This window comes from Nothobranchius furzeri, chromosome 2 (genome assembly GCF_043380555.1).
Source record: "Nothobranchius furzeri strain GRZ-AD chromosome 2, NfurGRZ-RIMD1, whole genome shotgun sequence".
NCBI lineage: Eukaryota > Metazoa > Chordata > Actinopteri > Cyprinodontiformes > Nothobranchiidae > Nothobranchius > Nothobranchius furzeri.
Window position 1 is genome coordinate 26,528,233 of NC_091742.1, and position 20,160 is coordinate 26,548,392.

Consider the following 20,160-nt stretch of genomic DNA (forward strand, 5'->3'; position numbering starts at 1 on the left):
TTCTAGAGTCCTGGAACCCCCCAAGGCGCTTTACAACACAACCAGTCATTCACGCATTCACACACACATTCACACACCGGTGGGGATGAGCTACAATGTAGCCACAGCTGCCCTGGGGCGCACTGACAGAGGCGAGGCTGCCGTACACTGGCACCGCCGGTCCCTCCGACCACCACCAGCAGGCAACGTGGGTTAAGTGTCTTGCCCAAGGACACAGCGACAGACTGAGCGGGGCTCGAACCTGCAACCTTCCGATTACGAGGCGTCGTCCACTCATCAGTCATGCTTCTCTCTGCCACAGCAGAACATTCCTTATCACCATACCTGGAGACAGGTACCGAAGGGGCGACGGTGGCACAGGAGTTAAGTGCTCGCCCCGTAATCGGAAGGTTGCAGGTTCGAGCCCCGCTCAGTCTGTCATTTTGTCCTTGGGCAAGGCACTTAACCCACGTTGCCTGCTGGTGGTGGTCGGAGGGACCGGTGGCGCCAGTGTACGGCAGCCTCGCCTCTGTCGGTGCGCCCCAGGGCAGCTGTGGCTACATCGTAGCTCATCACCATCAGTGTGTGAATGTGTGTGTGAATGACTGATTGTGTTGTAAAGCGCCTTGGGGGGTTCCAGGACTCTAGAGGGAGCTATATCAAATACAGGCCATTTAACATTTACATTTCTGTCCAAAACAAGTCGATTTTTTGTTTTTGTTTTATTTTTCTGTTTTACTGCAAATCTGTGATATTCCATCATGGAATCAGTTTTTGTGCTTTTATTTGAGTCTCTTGTTTAACTAGAGCATAGATTTGAGTAAACTGAGTAAGTTGAGGTCTAGTTTGAGTGTTTCTGAGAGGAGAGCGATAACACATCTCCTATCCATCTGGTTTATATCGCCTCCAAAATCCCACTTCACTTTTCCTCAACCCTCTTCTGCTTTTTTTGTCGTTCCCGTTTGTCTCTTATTCCTTCCTGGCCGTTGAAGCATCCTTCGCCTGGTCTAGAATCTGATCTGGCACTCCGGTGAGCCTCGCCTCGTCAGGTTTATGTTCCCCGTCGGATTTAAGAAGGTGGGGGTTCGGGAGCCTTCCACACTTCTCCGTCTGCGATTCACATATTTTAGTAACGGAGTCTCCAAGTATCTGATAACACATCTGCGTGCGTTTTATCTCCTGCCTTCTGCAGCGGGGTGAAGCGTCGGCGGAGGGAAACGTTTTCACGCCCCCTCTGCGCGCCTCAGACGCCGGCTGCAAATTTACTACGCAGGTTGATGGATGGTGCTGCTCCGCTGCAGTTGGCCGGACTTCCAGGGGCTCCACTTTGGTGTTATTTTATTATCTCCCCCTCAAGGTTTGCTCTTGTTCTTGAGGGACTTCTGACTCCTCCGTGTACGTGCGTGCTGCTTACACTTGTAGATTCCACCCTGAAAACCGTCCAGCTCCTCCGTTCCGATGCGTCCCTCTTAAATCAAATCCTCCCCGAGGTAAATCTGCTCCAGAGCTGAAGTCTCCTGCTTGTTCCTCCGGAGAAGCTAAGAAGAACAACATTTCTCTACGCTTCATAACAAAGAACACATGTGCTCCGGGATGTAAAAATGTGCTTTTATGCAGCATCTTATCAGTGTAAAGTCGATCTGACAGGGCCTAAATACCTGAACATGCTTTATAACCACATTATAGCCAAACAGATGATGCTGTGAGGGCCGACGGAAGAGAACAAAGCATTCTGAGAGGGCCTCCGCATGACGACAGCATGTGAGTCTGTTTTGAGAAAATGGGACCAGAGAGTTCCTGAAACAAGCGATAAGCCACACCGGGATGCCAAACAACAAACCCTGGAGGACAGAATCCTCGGCTGACTTCCAGCAGGCTCTTGTGGGAATTTTAGGTTTGTTTCCAGCAGCTCCGCCGCTCAGATGTAGATTTCTGGTCGGACCGTAGTCAAATCATTCGGTAGATTTGGGTTTTCTTTTCCCGAACCCAAACACAAGACGGGAGGTCTTTGAAATGATAATTCATTTGATCCAGATGAAATTTGACTTGTTTGTTGGCTGAATCTTAATTTTTGTTCCAGTCAGCACGAAAATGCTTTTTTCTGCTTCGTTTATTAAACCTAAATTATGATGAACTTTTAGATTTTTATGAGATTCTTTAAGAAATGAGCCAGGATCAGAATAACAAAATAAAACTTTTCCAGATGTGTCTAAAGTTTTACATTGTCAGCTTCGGGATTAGATTTTATAACTTTATTGTGTCCGTGTCAGCTGAAAAATCCCAGATTAAACCACAACGCTGTCGTTTTTGACCTGGTTAGGGTTGTCTTGGTTAATCTCAGATTTACGGACAATTCGGATATTCTGTAGGATTATTTTGTAAACATATTTAGTAAATATTACCATCAGTTATCTAACCCACTCTGAGCAACCTCAGTTTAGAGAAATAGAGATCAGCTCTGATTCAGTGCATCTGAAGACTATGCTAATCCAGCTGAATTATTAGGAAGATCTAGCAGCTAATCTACTACAAAGAACCACATAGTCCATGTAAACAACCATATTTATGCTTGTGTAAATATTCATGAAGTAAAACGCTATGAAACTTTTGGGATTAGGGCAGATTGGAACTGGTCCAACTCGGTTTTGTCAGAGCTCATCACCGGAGCTTCAATTCTTGGATTAGAATAATGGAAGTTTTTGCTTCTTAAATAGAGATGATGTCTAATTTTCATCCATTTTTGTTAACATTTGTGTTCTCTGTGACAGAATCTTTAGAAAAACCAAAGACGTGAACATATCTGGTACGTGTGAGGGATTGGAGTAAATATTTCCATCAGTTAGCTCGTTATTTAGGAAAATCGGGAATATCCGTGTCAGCTTTATAGGAAGAGGCCGTGTGGATACGATGCTGGATCAGAAGGAGGGTTTGGAAGGAGGGTGGGAGCGTAAAAAAAATCTGAGCGGACCCAAACTTTGCATTGGATCGAGGCTGCCGCTATCATATGATGTTCCTGCTCTGTTTGCGTTCCCCATGGCGCTCAAGTGATCTCCTGGAATGCTCCTGGGATTTTTTCCTCAAGAAAACATCACCTCGCTCCGCTGCTGGAATCTTTACATGAGTCCGTTTGAATGTGAGGCGCCGCAGCCGCTCTTTGAAATGTATATTATGGGATTTGGAGTGTGAAGCAGGGAGGGGGAGTGTGTTGTCTGGATGAACGCGGCTCTGAAGGTGAAGGAAAATGCGGATGCGGTCGCTAATTTGGATTCTGCACCTAATGAACCTTTCAAGCTGCCAAGGTGGCACGGGTGCTCTGAGATGGAAACGTAAGTGTCCTCCACATTTACAGCTACTCCTGAAATGTGATTTATCTTTGTTTTTAAGGACGGAGCAGACGGGGAGTACATATGGAGACAATAAGAGCACAGTTCAGCTTACAGGGAACAATGTGGTCATAGATTTCCACTGGATTTACCCACTTGCACTCAGGAATTTTATAGCCGAGATCCCAGTTTGTGAGACCAAACTTTGCGTGGAGCTGCAGAGTAGTTTACACCAGCAGTGTGTTGGCAGCACTGCTCCCTCGCAGCAAGAGGGGTTGCAGGTTCAACACCCAGCTGCAGCCGTTCTCCCACGCACGTGTGTGTTTTCTCCAGCTGCTCCCGTTTCTTCCCGCAGACCAAAAACATGCGTGTCCGCTTAATTGGAGATTGAATTGATTGTGTGAGTATTTGTTTGACTCTACGTGTCCCTATGATGGACTGGAGACCTGTCCAAGGTGTCTCCCACCTTTAGTGGCCGCTGCAGATTGACTCCAGCTACTCGGGAAGAAGCGGTTTAGGAAAATAAATGAAAAAAATAGATAAACATAGACATTTGTATTTGCGTAGTCTTCGTTTTTTTTTTAATGTTTTTAAACCAAGACCCCTTCATGCACAGAGATGAATAAATGTGAGACCCTTGGTTTTTAGGAAGCTCCTCTGTGAGCAGCGACTGTCAGGCAGGATGTGCAACCTGCTCTGCTCTGAACGGCTGCCTGTCCTGCAAACCTCGCTTCTTCTTCCACCTGGAGCTGGACGGGATCCGGCAGAGGGGGACGTGTCTGTCGTCATGTCCTCGAGGTTACTTCGGCGCGCGCTCGCCGCTCATCAGCACCTGTACCAGTATGTAGATAAAAGCTTTTAAATACGGTGCAAAATTCTGTGAAAAAGCATTTCTTGTGTTTGTTTTGTTTTTATTTTGCTGCTTGTCCCGTTTAAATGTTTCAGATCATCAAACAAGTTTTCCTGTCAGACAACGATAACCTGAGTAAATACAGGGTATCCGTGGATCCTTAAAAAGTCTTAAATTAGCTTTTCCAAATTTAAGGCCCTAAAAATCCTTAAAAATGACAAATAATCCTTAAATACAGTTTCCAAAGGTCTTAAATTACCAAAGACCCAATAAACAAGATTATTTTATTTCTATAACATTTTTGTGATTTTCTAGTTGGTGTTCAGCTTTTTTTGGTGTACGATGTTGCCGTAAGCGGAACCGTACACATTCAGTCGGTTGTGAAAGGGGGCTACTTTTAGATGAGCACATTAGCTGGTTAAGCTAGCGGGAGCTTGCGCCATGGGGAAGTGGAAGTTTAATCAACACATTCTCACACCCAAGTCGTCAAAATATGACGCATATGACCAAGCCTCAATATATGACGATTCGGGATGCCCCAGCGCGTCAGGAGACGACGATCAGGGACAAACTGGTGACGGGAGCGTCCCAGAGCGTCGGTATCCGACGCTGGTGCTGAGACGGACATTAGAACTACTTAACCTTCCCCTCACCCCAATCCTAACCTTAAGGTCACAGTTTATGGACCTTCAGGTTAGGATTGGGGTGAGGGGAAGGTTAAATAGTCGAATAATGCCCGTGTGACCGCGCGCGTCAAACAGTGACACCAGCGGAGCCACGTGTCCCAGAGTGTCCCTGATCTTCGTCTCCTGACGCGCTTGGGCGTCCCGAATCATCATGAGGCTTGGTCACACGCGTCATATTTTGACGCCTTGGGTGTGAGAATGTGTTGGTTTAATGGTAACTGGATGGCTAATCCCACGTTCGCGACGTGGTTAGCACCGGTTCCTGGAAATTATAGCTTAAACTTAATTTTAAAAATGGCTTAAATTTGGTCAAAGTGGCCTTAAAAAGGTCTTAAAAAGTCTTAAATTTGGCTCCCTTAAACCTGCAGATACCCTGAAATACAAACGTGGTTTAGAGAAATGATCCAAACCAACCTGGCCCTGTATGAAAACCAAATATTTGTCCCCTTTGATCAATCTTGATGATTTATAATTGAACCCATTTTTGCAAAGGTGAGTTCAGTTCCACCGGCCACTTCCTGCCCCAGAGGATAAAAAGAAATAATAATAAGAAGAAAATAACATTTCTATAGCGCCTCTCAAGATAAAAATCATGAGGCGCTTCACAAAAACAAAAAAAGTAAAAATATAAAAAGCATATAGAAAATGTTTAAAAATATATTTAAAATGAGCAATAATAGGCACTCCTGCCTCTTCTAGAGCCTGTCTGACAACATGTAGCTAAAAGGTCTCAAAAAACAACACATCATGTTCCGTTCTAAAGAAAAGCAAATAAAAAAAACAGCATTACTTAAGGTCAGAGTTCACGATTTACTAATGAGAAAGAGACAAGGAGGGCAAGAATAGCGCCTATTGGAGAGTTCCTAAAATCAGCTGACTCCATGGATGATCACCTGGACCAGGGGTAAGCAACTCTGGTCCCAGAGAGCCACCGTCCCGCATGTTTTAGAGGTTTCTCTGCTTCAGCACCTGATTTTAATCAGCATGTGATTAACAGGATGTGGATGGGGATCGGCATTTTCTTTGTCTTGCTCTAATAAAAATACTTCTCAGAGTGCCTCGGATCACCTGTTTTTCTTCCCCGTACACATCCTACGATTAATCGCATCCTGAAGAGCACCTGAAATTTGCATATATATAAATTAGTTTTTTACAAACCCCACAGATGTGCTCACTTCCACCTGTATGTGATTAACAGGCTTCTGCAGAGCTGCTGAACAGGTGAATCACCGGTGTCGAAGCAGGTAACCTAACTATAACACGCCGGTCCTTAAGAACCGCCAGTTCTTTAGGACCCGGGTTGCCCTACCCTTGGCCTAAACGTTTAGAAGAGTATTCTGTAGGCTGATGAGACAAAAGTGGGATTTTCTGGGAGGTGTGTGTCCTGTTCCATCAGATATTGATCATTTCAGAGGAGAACATAAACACGCCAGCAGTGAAGCACGGTGGCAGTAGTGTGATGGTCGGGGGCTGCTTTGCTGCTTCTGCGCCTGAGCCATTTGTTGTAATTGATGGAACCACGAATTCTATAAAAAAAATCCTGAAGGAAAATCTGACCTTAAATAAGAAATTATGCATGTTTTATTTATTTATTTATTTTTGAAATCCATAAAAATGATAGTCTAACCCAGTACTGTAATGTAATGTAGGCCGGGTTCACCAACCTGGTGCCTGCGGGCACCATGGCGCCCCCCAGGAACAATATAAGCTGCCCACTGGCCTTTTCTCTAAATAGCACAAGTCTACAAACAAAATACGCCTCTGCTGCCATATTTTTAACCACAAATGCGTTAATATAGATTTAAAAACTACAATATTCTTTAAAAACAATAAATTGTGTTCATTATACATGAAGAGTAGTCAAACTGACCTATTTGAGTTTAAAGGTCAGTATTGCATCAACCTGGTAGTCCTTTTTATTTGCGAGGATTTGAAGATAAGATAACCTTTATTAGTCTCACAAGTGGGAAATTTGTTTAGTTTACAGCAAAGTAAAAGTAAAAGTTATGCAGCAGAGGGAGAAAACACTAAAATACAATAAGTTTGATCGTAATGAGATAAAATAAACTCAATACAATAGATAAGTTATACCTTAAGAATGGGGTAAAAAATAATAACCATACTATATACAGCTTAGAAATGCAGAGTACACTTCATCCAACAGATTTGTTGTAGAGTCTGACAGCAGTGGGGAGGAAAGACCTCCAGAATCTCTCTGTCCCACACCTTGGGTGCCGCAGTCTCCCACTAAAGGAGCTGCTCATAGCTGTCAGTCACCTGCATGGGATGGGAGATATTATCCAACATGGATGACAGTTTAGCTGTCATTCTCCTGCCACTCACCACCTCCACAGGGTCCAGGGGGCATCCTAGAACAGAACTGGCCCTGCGGATCAGTCTGTTCAGCCTCTTCCTATCCCCCGCAGAGATGCTGCTGCCCCAGCAGACCACACCATAAAAGATGGCCGAGGCCACCACAGAGTCATAAAAGGTCTTCAGGAGAGGGCCCACAACTCCAAATGACCTCGGTCTCCGTAGTAGGTGCAGCCTACTCTGCCTTTTTCTGTACAGGGCATCTGAATTATGAGTCCTGTCCAGTTTATTGTTCAGATGGACCCCAAGGTACCTGTAACTGTCCACAGTCTCAATGTCCATGCCCTGTATGCTCAGTGGTTGAAGCGAGGAATGCTTATGCCTACGAAAGTCTACCACCAGCTCCTTAGTTTTGCTGGCATTAATCATTGAACACTTTATATATAAAATATCTTCCTTTTCTGGCATGAATTGCTTTATTTATCACCAAAGTTAACGAGTGATGTGAAATAAGTGCACGATCCCCGGCAGCAATAGATTGTGAGAAAACGGCTAAATGCGTTGTGGCCACTCTGTGCTGACTAAGGTTCCTTCCCATTGGCCTGCAGAGTGCAAGGCAGACTGTGCCTCCTGCTTCAGCGAAAACTTCTGCACTCGTTGTCATCCGGGCCGTTTCCTGCTCCGAGGCAAGTGCGAAAGCAGCTGTCCAAACGGGCTGACGGCAAACACGGCGCTGAGAGAATGCACGGGTAAGATGCTAGGCCACAGCAGCAGCGTAACGGATTCACGGAGATGATTTTCTACTGTTTTCTTCCCGTGTGTCAGAGTGTCCTGCAGGCTGTGAGCAGTGTGTGAGGAGGAACATGTGCACAAGGTGCAGGGCAGACTTATACCACCTCCATGGCCAGTGCCATCACACCTGCCCCAACAACTTTGAGCCGTATGTGCAGCTGATGCAGTGCGTCCCTCGGAGTGAGAAAAGCTTCCTCTTTGACGTATTTTTTTTCTTCAACCAGTATTTTCTTCCCTCATTGTTGACCGTCTCCTCAAGTTCACTGTCAGGTTGGACAATGGACAAGTTGGGGTCCTTGTGTTCGGAAAAGGAGCACGGCTGTTCACAGGAGGGGGGAGGAAGCCCGCACTAGACGAGTCCTCCGTACCCCGAGCGTCTTTGGTGACCCCTGTCCTCGTCTGTCAGAGATCAGGAAGTGTGGAAACACAAAGAGACAGAGAACTAGGTTGTCGTGAACGTTGGCCCTTTTCTTGCACAAAAGTATCGTCGAGCTATTTTTAAAACGTGTGTCAGCCTGTCGGTTTTCATTGAGTTTTGCAGCTAATCTAACAGATTATCTTATGCAACCAGTCAAGGATGTTTAAGTTCGCTTTTTTCTGCAAAGTTTGGCCTCATCTGAATCTAAAGTGTTACAACGGCTTTCATTGTTTTTATTTTTAAATCATTTATTTTGTTCATTTTATATCTCACTGCAATGTTTGAGGTGTTCAAATGCAAACTTTTGATTTATCACAGTTAGATAAATCTCAAACCCTTATAATTTGCCACTTGTCTTTACAAATAATATTTTTAAGATTTATGTTTCTAGCTAAAAGTAGCAAATTGTCCCGCTACAAGATGTTTGCTTGAAGATGTTTACAATCTATACATTTGTAAATCTGTAAATCCTTTTTGAACGCACTTCTATTAGGTTTGCTCTGGGAAAGGGATCCAATTTCTTATACTTTTAATCAAGTCGGTTTGTTGTGATTATTTGTGATAAAATAATGTGAATAAAACTAACAAGATCACGAACATGACTGTTTTTTTTTTCTTGGCTGACCCGAATAACACAATTTTTAAATTAAACAACTATATTTAGACCATAAGGTGGTGCTTTGTGCGCAGGCGCAGCAGAACCATATATGCGTTGGTATGGGCTCAATGCAGCAACACTGAGGTCATTCCTGGGTTTATATGTCGCTCCAAGCGTTCAAATAACATCCCAACCGGGTCATTTCGTAGGATTTAATTCGTAATAACCCAAATGACCACATACATATAAATATATCCGTTTGAACGTCAGCAGAGGACGCTTTAAGAGGCTTCATCCCAGGTGAGTAAAAAGCTAAATAGCTACGTGCTAGCACACCGATAGCTAACAGGCTAACTAAATGATACCAGGTCTGCGATTTTCACGTTGGCAAGGGTATTGTTTGTATCGGCGAACTCTATATGGTTGCGTTATTTATCAAAACAAATGAAAATATCACGACCGTAAATATTTTTCAAATACGTAAGCTAAACCAAAACTCGCTAGTTAGCTAACGTTAGCATACCTCCAAGCTAGGCTAGATAGATGAGTCAGTTCTGTCAATAGCCTTTATGTACCATCAGTTTTGATAAGTTAAAGACAAATTACAAATAAGTTGGTTATATCACTATAAATAAGCCCTCTCCATTAAAGTAAAATAGATTTTACAAATGGATTGACCATTTCTAGACCGTGTCCGAGGCCGTTACCAGAAGTGTAAACATACAATGTGAGGAGAGTAACGCATCTTAAACTGCGGACTTCCTAAACTTGTATATCCCCCCCCCCCCCCCCCCATTGTATTATTTATTTCGGTTTGTCAAAATCGTAAATTGGCATTGATCATTTTTCTGTGTGGTTAGTTTGTCTGCAGACCCGGATTAAAGCTGCGTTAGACACTTCTGAAGTTTTTGAATGCCCAGTCATCAGAAATGTACGGTTATCTAAAACACGTGATCCATGTTTTCATTCCGTCATGTACTCTGCTTTTTGTCGACTTTCATTTAAAACTTTACCCAGGCCCACAAACCTAAACTTAATAATAATTATTGTTGCTGTTATTAATAGCAGCTTACTCACTTTTACTTAGTTTGTCAGGGAGAAAGGAGGAGGACAAACCTACGGGACACACAAAACGAGTAAGCCACAACAAATGAACATACACACCTGAACCATGACGGAATTTGACTCTCCATGCTGTAAATATGAGCAGGTTTACCGTACATGTTCATGACTTTACGGTAGGGCTGACATTTCTAACCGGATTTGATGCAACAGTTCTGTTTCTTTGCAGCATGGCAGGTTTTGGAGAAGTGGACTTTCCAGTGAATGCTCCCTCCAAGCTGAAAGAGGAAGCAGGAGAAGGCTCCACCACTACCTCCACCCCAGAATGTGCCATCTGCCTGCAGAGCTGCGTCCATCCCGTTTGCCTGCCCTGCTCCCACGTCTTCTGCTTCCTGTGTGTGAAAGGAGCCTCCTGGCACAGCAAGCGCTGTGCTCTCTGCCGACAGGAAATCCCTGAGGACTTCCTGGAGCGACCCGTTCTGCTTTCTCCAGAAGAACTTAAAGCTGCAGCAGCGGGACTGAGCCAAAGTGGGACAGAGTCTCATGGAGACTACGCTTGGTACTACGAAGGACGCAATGGCTGGTGGCAGTATGATGAGAGGACCAGTAGAGAACTGGAGGATGCCTTTGTGAAAGGCAGGAAGAGCACAGAGATGCTAATCGCAGGGTTTCTTTATGTGGCAGACTTGGATAACATGGTGCAGTATCGCAGGAATGAGCATGGCCGCAGGCGCAAGATAAAGAGGGACGGTGTGGACATCCCTAAGAAAGGTGTGGCTGGGTTGAGGTTAGAGCCTGAACCTGTTCCCACACCCGCTGTAGCAGCTGCTGCGCCAGAGCGGGTAAGCTCAGCTGATGGTTCAGACTCCTCAGGTCAGTCTCAGTCCTCATCATTCGGGATCATGGTGTCTGTTCCCCCCGTCAGACCTCAAACACTCCTTGGTCGTCATCTCAACAGTCCTCTCACTCCGTCACCTTCTACCCTGGAACAGTCTTTATCTCAGCTTTTAATCAGCCAGCCAGAGGAGGAGGAGGAGGTCGACGGAGAGGATGAGCTGCAGGTGTACGAGTCTGCATCTGGAAGCAGTGAGAGCGAAGAAGAGGAGTCTGACCAAAGAAGAGGAGAATCAACACAAACTAGACTCAGACAAAGGCCACTCAGAGACAATCAGCCAACCAGGATTCCACCGAGAGGCCAACCTTCCAGCTCTGCTCAGGGTCTTCGCTCTCGCAGTCCTGATGGACAGTGTACTGTGACAGAGGTCTAACGGGACTTCTGGGGCTTTCATCAGTTCAGCAAAAAAGTTTAAACACCGGTTATGCATTTAAAGGCCCCGTGAAAGGAGTGATACTTGTGTGTTGTGACATTTATCTACTCTGATGTGCCAAATGCTTTTTTTTTTAATGTAACACCAGAATCAAAGATTTTAGCTCAACGTACAGATAGATCAAAAGGTTGTGACTTTTCTTTGGTTTCTGCTCTTCTAACGTGGATGTCTGGGATGTTCAGAAGTAAACTCTCACCTTTGCTGTCCTCCCAACTGAGTTTGTTTTTCATTTAGATCAGAATAACATAAAATGACAGCGCTGAAGTGATTCAAGGACTTGAACGTGGCTGTTTTTCCTCGCAAGACAAAACAAGTTGAGCCAGAAACATGTTTGACAATGAGGTTATTTATCTTTCTGCTTAAGTTCGGTGCAATCTGATTACAGACACTAAAAAATATCGTATAAACGTGTAAGCGAACAGCTGGGTTAATAACGCTTAAAGGGGCAGTATGTCATTTTTGGCAACGGTTCTCTTAAGTTTAGCCCTCTATGTAGTCCATTTAATTTTTTGTACCCACCTTTTATTTTCTGTTTAATTTTTCATAAATCATAAAGTTATCTAAAAATCTCAACAAAAGCAGCATTGTTCATGGCTCTATAAATGAGTGAGGCAGCAACAGATCTTGTGCTTTAAAGGCTTAAATTCATGACTTCACTATGAGTCGGTAAGAATGTAAATAACTGCTTTAAAAGGATTTATTGATTTTCTCATTAACACTTTCATTTGTCATCTTTAACCTCCTTTTTGATCAAAGGAGAAAAATCCTGAATGTAGCACCTTAAACTGAGAAGGTAAGTTGCTGATTAATATTATTTAAGGCAAATCAGAATGTATTTAGAATAAACTGGTGTGTATTTATGCGTACAAGAGCCGAGGGACCTTGTTTCCCCCCTTTAGCGTACTAGCCTCGTTTTAATCATGAAAACGTTTGTGCTGTTGTGAACAACGCTGGGTACTGAAAGCTACTGGCAGATCCACTGGAAAGTATTTGTTTATATGTGCAGGGAGATTTGGACTTCTATATTTTGAAAGAGTACTCTTCACGGGACCACTATCAAAGCAGCGGCATTGACATGGACTTGGATGAGCCCCGGTTGTTCTGTTCCCTTTTGTTCTCCATCTGCTATCGTTTTTACTGTCACTTTTTGTAGTTTTTCTTTTCTTTATTGGGAATAACGTTTTTTCTTTTGTGGTGTTGAGCTATTAGTCTTATCAATGATTAAAAATTACATGGTTATTATTCTCTAATTTGAGGGAAGATGGTGCTTTTTTATGAAGTGTCCTGAATCAAGTGAAAGGGCAGTGTACACTAAATACTGTTTCTTTCAATTTACTCAAGAAAATTAAGTCAACATTTTCCACACAAATTTGGTAAGTTTGATCAACTCACTAGTATTTTGAATTGGGAAAACGTAATTATTTTTCTACACTAAAACCTTTCATCTGTTATTTTTTTAACATAAACAAAATAATTGGAACCTGCATCATTAAAAGTTGTATTTAAAATGAAAATTAAAAGTATGCCTAGTCACCTATTCAATATTTAAACTTTCTTCTGAACCAACATTTTTTTTTATTACTCCTTGAACCGTCCCCTTATCGTGGTGGAGGAGTTAGAGTGCCCTAATGATCCTAGGAGCTTTGTTGTCTGGGGCACTTTGTGCCCCTGGTAGGGTCTCCCATGACAAATTGGTCCTAGGTGAAGGGTGAGAAGAACAGTTCAGAGGATCTTTCATGGATTTAAAATCAAAGAGTCAGAGTACCCAGCCCGGATGGTTACCGGGGTCCCACCCTGGAGCCAGGCCTGGGGTTGGGGCGTGTGAGCGAGCGCCTAGTGGCCGGGCTTTTGCCCATGGGGCCGGGCCCAGCCCGAACCAGATACATGGGCTCATCCAACTGTGGACCCACCACCTGCTTGAGGAACATGAAGGGTCCGGTGCAGTGTGGATCGGGTGGCAGACCGAGGCGGGAGCCTTGGCGGTCCGATCCCCGGACAAGAAAACTGGTTTTTGGGACATGGAACGTCACCTCTTTGGCGGGGAAGGAGCAGGAGCTTGTGGCAGAGGTTGAGCGGTACCGGCTAGATATAGTCGGACTCACCTCGACACACATTGGCTCTGGAACCCAAGTCCTTAGGGGTTGGACACTCCTTTGCTGGAGTTGCTCCGGGTGAGAGGCGGAGGGCTGGGGTTGGCTTTTTGTTAGCCCCAAGACTCTCTGCCTGTGTGTTGGGGTTTACCCCGGGGGACAAGAGGGTAGCTTCCTTGCGCCTTCGGGTCGGGGAACGGGTCCTGACTGTTGTTTGTGCTTATGGGCCAAATATCATTTCAGAGTACCCACCCTTTTTGGAGTCCCTGGGACGAGTGCTAGATAGTGCTCCATCAGGGGACTCCATTGTCCTGCTGGGGGACTTCAATGCTCACGTGGGCAATGACAGCTTGACCTGGAGGGGTGTGATTGGGAGGAACGGCCAGCCTGGTCTGAACTCGAGTGGTGTTTAGTTATTTGACTTCTGTGCAAGCCACAGTTTGGCCATAACGAACACCATGTTCGAACATAAGGATGCCCATCGGTACACTTGGTACCAGGGCAGCCTAGGTCACAGGTCGATGATAGATTTTGTAGTCGTATCATCTGACCTGCGGCCGTATGTTTTGGACACCCGAGTGAAGAGAGGAGCGGAGCTGTCAATTGATCACCACCTGGTGGTGAGTTGGATCAGATGGCAGGGGAAGATGCCGCGTAGACCTGGCAGACCCAAACGCATAGTGAGGGTCTGCTGGGAACGCCTGGCAGAAGAACCTGTCAAGACGGTCTTTACCTCCGGCAGAGCTTTGACCGCGTCCCGAGAGAAGTGGGGGACATTGACTCCGAGTGGGCCTTGTTCCACTCTGCGATTGTCGAGGCGGCTGTTGCTAGCTGTGGTCGTAAGGTGGCCGGTGCCAGTCGTGGTGGCAACCCCCGTACCCGCTGGTGGACACCAGAGGTTCGGGGAGCCGTCAGACTGAAGAAGGAGGCCTACAGGGCGTGGCTGGTCTGTGGATCTCCGGAGGCAGCCGACAGGTACCGGATAGCCAAGCGGGGTGCAGCAGTGGCTGTTGCCGAGGCAAAATCTCGGGTGTGGGAGGAGTTTGGTGAGGCCATGGAGAAAGACTATCGATCGGCTCCAAAGAGGTTCTGGCAAACAGTCCGGGGCCTCAGGAGAGGGAGGCAGCAACTCGCTCACACTGTTTACAGTGGGGATGGGGAGCTGCTGACGTCAACTGGGGCTATAGTCGGACGGTGGAAGGAGAAAAAAGCTCCGGTGTGCCTGTTTTTGTGTGATGTCAGTCAGAAGAGAACGTAGCTTTAGACGGCAGGATTTGGAGTCTTACTTCCTGATATTTGGACATCCTGCCCCTGATTGGTTAACAGCAATGCAACTCCACCACTGACTCTGTTTGCTTTGCAACATTGAAGTTTTATCTCCACAAATACCACAAGCCTGAAGGAGTTCTGTTTAGCGGAGTCGCTAATGCTAACAGTTAGTTTCTACTAGTCAAGATGTTCTCTGCTGTTTCCTGGACGTTAAATCAACGACAGCCCTCCTCGTCGATATTCAAGATGGGTGGGTCCACAAATGTTGAGTGACAGTGTGACGTAGATCCGTCATAATGTTATAATCCTAGCATTTCACCGTCTATTTTCTGTCAGAAGCTAATGCAGGAGATCGGTGTAGAAGACTATTTTCATGTTCAGCCTGCACGAAAAACAAAGAGTGACTGATCATTTTCAAAAATAAGTAAAGAATCGTTTCTCAGTAACCTTTACAGACATACACTTAATTTGGGATTACTGCAATAAATTTAAATGAACTGTGTTAGACATAAAATCACAAATCGTGCACTCGTTTAAAAACATCACTCATCATTTTGATAACGACATCAATCATTAAAAACCCTTTAAATGAAAATATGAACATAGTAAAAATTTCAACCTAAAATTACCCGAACATCCTCATGTCAAGTTAAGATAACAGGGTTTATATTTTGTCTTTTAGTGAATACATTTTAAAACAGGTGTTCCTCTGTAGTCCACAGGGTGCAGCTGTTGCTCATTTATGAAATCCTCTGTAATTTGGTCTTTTGCAGGCTCCACTTGATGGAAACCCCTTGAGAAAGATGCTAAAAGAGGCAAACTGTGATCTTTTACATAGTTTCACTGCAAACCCAATTTGAATTTAGCTTTTCTTGCTGAAAAAGTTGACAAACGTTCGACAGAAATCCAAAACCCCACGACAGGTTCCTCTGATCTGTCTTCCAGTAATTTTCAACACTAAAGATACGATCAGTAAAATCCACGTGGGATTTTCAAAAGAAAATGCCAGAGTTTCTGAACCATGAGCAGAACTTTCAAGAAACACCCTGCTAATCCACAATCTCTGTGTGGAAACGCTTTGATGCATTTGAATTTTAAACCAGCAGCAGCAAAGCTGCAGCGTTTGCCAAGTGTGTGTGTGAGTGTGTGCGGAGTCGGATTGTGACTTGAATCAGAATCGCTGTTAAACGGCTCGGATTCTGGCCGGCTGAGCTGCGTGTTGCGCATATTGGGCTAGCACGATGACCAGATGTTCCTGTTTCAGCGCCAGAGCTGTCATTTACACCAGCAGCTTGTAAAAGATGCTGTTGTCATGGATGCCAGTCATTTTTTTACCAACTTTTAATATTTTTACATTTCATCAGGAATTAGCCAACTTACTGCAGACTGGCCAATTTTGATGTAAGAAATTAGCAATTAGACCAGTGTGGGTTTTTCTATCGCCGACGCCCATATGGTGGTCACAGTCAGGTGATGGCCAACATGTGCTGCCGACTTCTGGGGCCAATTTTCTTGGCCGACATCGAGATATTTACTGCTTTATTCGCATGATAAATAGTCACCAATAACAACAGTGAATGCTCCACTTTTCTGGAACCCATGGACGTAATTTTGGGGGGGGGACAGGGGGGACATGTCCCCCCCCCCCCCCCCCATTTTCCAAATTCAAGTTTTGACCCCTGCACTTTTTACCATCCAAAAACAATATTACACTATACTAAATTGACACTGGTTGAGCTCTAGGACCAAGCGGAAAACAACCATTTGTGTTGAAGCCTGTTTCCCATTAGAGCATACTGTAAAGACCCCCACCCCCCACCCCCACCCACCCACTTCTAAAGTGAAAATTACGTCCATGCTGGAACCTGAATGCTGAATTTACATTTGAACTTTGTGCACTGCACAGTATTAAGCAGATGTTGTTCAGGCATGTAAATATACATCTATATGAAATAAATACAAATTTAGAGTCTAAATTAAAAAAAATCTAACGGAAAATGTACCGTAAGCGGAAAATGAAACTCTCTGCGTGTCATCCACTCAGGTTGCTGCAGACGCAGGAGAGCTGTAGCACTGAAATTATAGGTACGAAAAACCAAAAGCTAACATTTCGACAACTCAAGTGTCTTAGAGTTCACATAAAAAAATAAATAATTATTAGCAATATTATAACTATAAATGCCACCTTTAGTGTTTTCGATTTAGCATCAGAGCAACAAGCCGATCATTTCTTAGACTTGATTTTCAGACTTCCTACCAGGATGTCCGCAGATATGCCTGACTTTAAATCATCTCTGCTAAAGAAGGATATTGTCTGATGCTGACATAAATTATAAATATCGGCCCGGTTTATCAGCTGACCAAATGATCAGTCTAACTATTAGAAATTAAACAATCTCTTCCAGATTTAGTTTTCAGGTAATAAGGAGAAAACAAATCGTATTATTTGCTTTTGCCCATCATTTGTTGCACGGGTATATAGTTTTCTCCCTTTATGACTGAGGGTTTGGTATATATAATGTAGGGTGTGTCCCAGAATGCTACAGATACACATGACATAGAAACAGAGACTTTATTTAGAAAGAACATGCGTGGAGGAGCATTTGGTGGTGGTGGATGTATAGGAACAAGAGACAAATCTATGTTTCATGATGAATAGCAGCGCTGGTCGCTGGAGTAGTTCTCTGTGCACGTGTGTATGTATGTGTGTGTGTGTGTGTGTACTAAAACTTTGTTGCATATTGTGAAGATAAACTTGGCATCTAGACCGGCCAGACAGACAGACTGAGTGGAGACAGTGCTACTATATGTTTGGAGACACATGGCCGTCCTTTAAATACGTGCACCGTATCTCTGTTAAACACCTCTTCCCACCAGAGAAAATGCGCACCCTGTCTCCAATACTTCCACAAATAGTCCCATCTCACTCACGTCTTTCACCACCCTCAGACGCGTAGCTGAGCATTGTTGACATGTGGGTTATTTATGAGCCTTTTTTGCTCAGCAAGGTGGAGATTCTTGTTTCTTTAAAAAGTGTAAATGCTGATAAAACTGACTGCATTCAACAAAAAGTGAGTGCACAGGTCTCCTTTGGGACCTCGTCTCACAACTCTGCATGTTATGTCTCTACATTTTGTAAAGAAATTCACAGACAAGATACTTTTATTACTGTGTCTCACGGTTGCAGGAGCCGCGAATGACTTCACTCCTACTGTAACTCTCATCGACCCAACAGCATTAGAGCCTATCGAGTGACATGCTTCCTAATCCTGGTGCTACTGAACCATTTATATCAGCAGCGTATCACATTATTAGTAGGATGACGTCTAAAATCATAAAGCAGAGGGCAAGCTCCGTTTCTAAATACAGTACAACATGATGGAATGGTTTATTTTTACTTTGCAGTCCGCGTACTATTCAGTGAATACCTTAAAGGGAATTGGGTCGTTTTGATGTGTTTCTGTTGTAATTAGCTTCCTGAGTGGCCTCCATCCAGAGAAACGGTGCTCACGTTCCACAGCACTGATCAGCTAAAGGCTAATTAGATGCTAGAGTAATGGTTTATAAAACATTGTTGCACAAACCACATCCACTGGACGGCAGCACGTAAAGTAATAGACGCATTTTACCCGTCTCCTACTGGAAGTGTTTCAGACGTGAAATGGCAGCAGAAGTGTTCCACATAGCTCAGGGTATCCGCGGGTCCTTAAAATGTCTTAAAAAGTCTTAAATTTGCTTTTCCAAATTTAAGGTCTTAAAAATCCTTAAAAATGACAAATAATCCTTAAATACTGTTTCCAAAGGTCTTAAATGACCAAAGACCCAAGAAACAAGATTATTTTATTTCTATGAAATTTTCATGAATTTCTAGTTGGTGTTCAGCTTTTTTGTGTATGATGTTGCCGTAAGCGGAACCGTACACATTCAGTTGTTTGTGAAAGGGGGCTATTTTTAGATGAGCACATTAGCTGGTTAAGCTAGTGGGAGCTCGCGCCATGGGGAAGTGCAAGTTTAATGGTAACTGGATGGCTAATCCCACGTTCGCGATGTGGTTAGCACCGGTTCCAGGCAATAGCTGGAAATTATAGCTTAAATTTGGTCAAAGTGGCCTTAAAAAGGTCTTAAAAAGTCTTAAATTTGGCTCCCTTAAACCAGCAGATACCCTGATAGCTGGTCCTGTGAGGTCACAACATCACATGAGAATTGCCAGACTAAGTGAGATTTCGCCAGTTCACGTGATAATAAGTAAGGGGAAGGACGGCAGCGTGTATCCAAAAAAGTCTGTGGTTTATTTTCGGTCCTGTTAACTACAAAGGTTTCACAAGTAACTTCTTATATATATTTTTACTAGTTAAGCAACTGGAAATCTGCCCATGGCTTTTATTTTGAAAGTTTCCAGATGTTTTACATGGCTTTCGTGTTTTACTTCTCTGGCTAGATCTGAGCTGTTGAGCTCGACGCGTTCCGGAAGTGTCGCACATCAAAAATTGACACGAAGCGTACATTTTGTGGAGCGATGCGTCACGGCGCTTCTGGGACGCCTCTAAAACATGACGCTTCGCAGGCAGTTGAATCGTACCCATCCACAGTAATGACGGCTAGTTGGTGCCCACTGTGCTTCGCGGATGTTACGTGACGCAAATGCGTCCGGTGTAAAGGCCTGGAAAAATCTGGAGCCTTTTTTTAGGTGGCAGCTGACGTGAAAGAGGCGTGTAATGAAATAGAGGCGTCTACCCGTGAGCCCACTTCAAACCAGGAGCATTTAAGATGCAAAATGGGAGCGAAAGTGTTCCACGCAGGTGGTCCCGCTAGGTTAAAAAAAATCCCGAGAGAATTGCCAGATCCCGCGTGATTTCGTAAGTTAAGGAGAAAGACGGCTGCATGTATCCAAAAAGGTCTGTAGTTTATTTTCTGTTCTGTTTACATCGGCTAAGGTGTTTCATTGTAAATGGCGTACATTTATTTGCACGTGACTTTTATTTTGAAAGTTTTGGGATGTTTTACACTGCTTTTATGTTTGACTTCCTGTCTGGCCCAGTCTAATCTGCTGAGTTTGACATGTTTTGGAAACACAACACATCAAAAATAGACTTGATGCAGACGGAGAAGTATGAATCAGGGTTTAGTCTGAAATAAACTGTTGTGAACTCGATTTCTCCAAACAGAGGCTGTTCAGGAAGCCATCTATAAGGAGTATTAAAATGTATTTTTCAATTTTAACACAGAACCCCATAATAAAAAAAACAAAACCATTTATTTTACAACAATAATTTTTTAAAACACTAAGGTTCAAAAACTTTTTTGAGTGTTAGATTTTTGTGTATATCCCTCTTTATTTTGAATCAAACCTACTGTAGGCTTCACTCTTCAGTTTACCTCCATCTTTGTCCGACCACAATAAACTCAACAAGCTGTGGGCAGTTAGCTGGAAAAAAAATCTTTATTTTTCATG

At 43.9% G+C, this 20,160-nt stretch overlaps 2 protein-coding genes across 3 annotated transcripts; both read left to right on the forward strand.

Moving 5' to 3' along the window:
* Positions 1-510: 510 nt before the first annotated feature.
* Positions 511-8,956, forward strand: LOC107378022 (R-spondin-3). The gene is made up of 5 exons (XM_015948026.3): positions 511-3,305; positions 3,951-4,142; positions 7,760-7,900; positions 7,977-8,123; positions 8,203-8,956. Exons 1-5 carry the CDS (start codon positions 3,221-3,223, stop codon positions 8,397-8,399), a joined length of 762 nt encoding a protein of 253 aa, XP_015803512.3. The 5' UTR covers positions 511-3,220; the 3' UTR covers positions 8,400-8,956.
* Positions 8,957-9,047: 91 nt separating this feature from the next.
* LOC107378020 (E3 ubiquitin-protein ligase rnf146) lies at positions 9,048-12,599 on the forward strand. 2 transcript variants are annotated; one of them, XM_015948025.3, is made up of 3 exons: positions 9,048-9,259; positions 10,047-10,095; positions 10,251-12,599. In XM_015948025.3, the coding sequence occupies exon 3, from the start codon at positions 10,252-10,254 to the stop codon at positions 11,287-11,289; it is 1,038 nt and encodes a 345-aa protein (XP_015803511.3). In that variant the 5' UTR covers positions 9,048-9,259; positions 10,047-10,095; position 10,251; the 3' UTR covers positions 11,290-12,599. The 2 variants fall into 2 exon arrangements, with proteins under 2 accessions (XP_015803511.3, XP_015803510.3); XM_015948024.3 differs by lacking the exon at positions 10,047-10,095.
* The last annotated feature ends 7,561 nt before the right edge of the window (positions 12,600-20,160 follow it).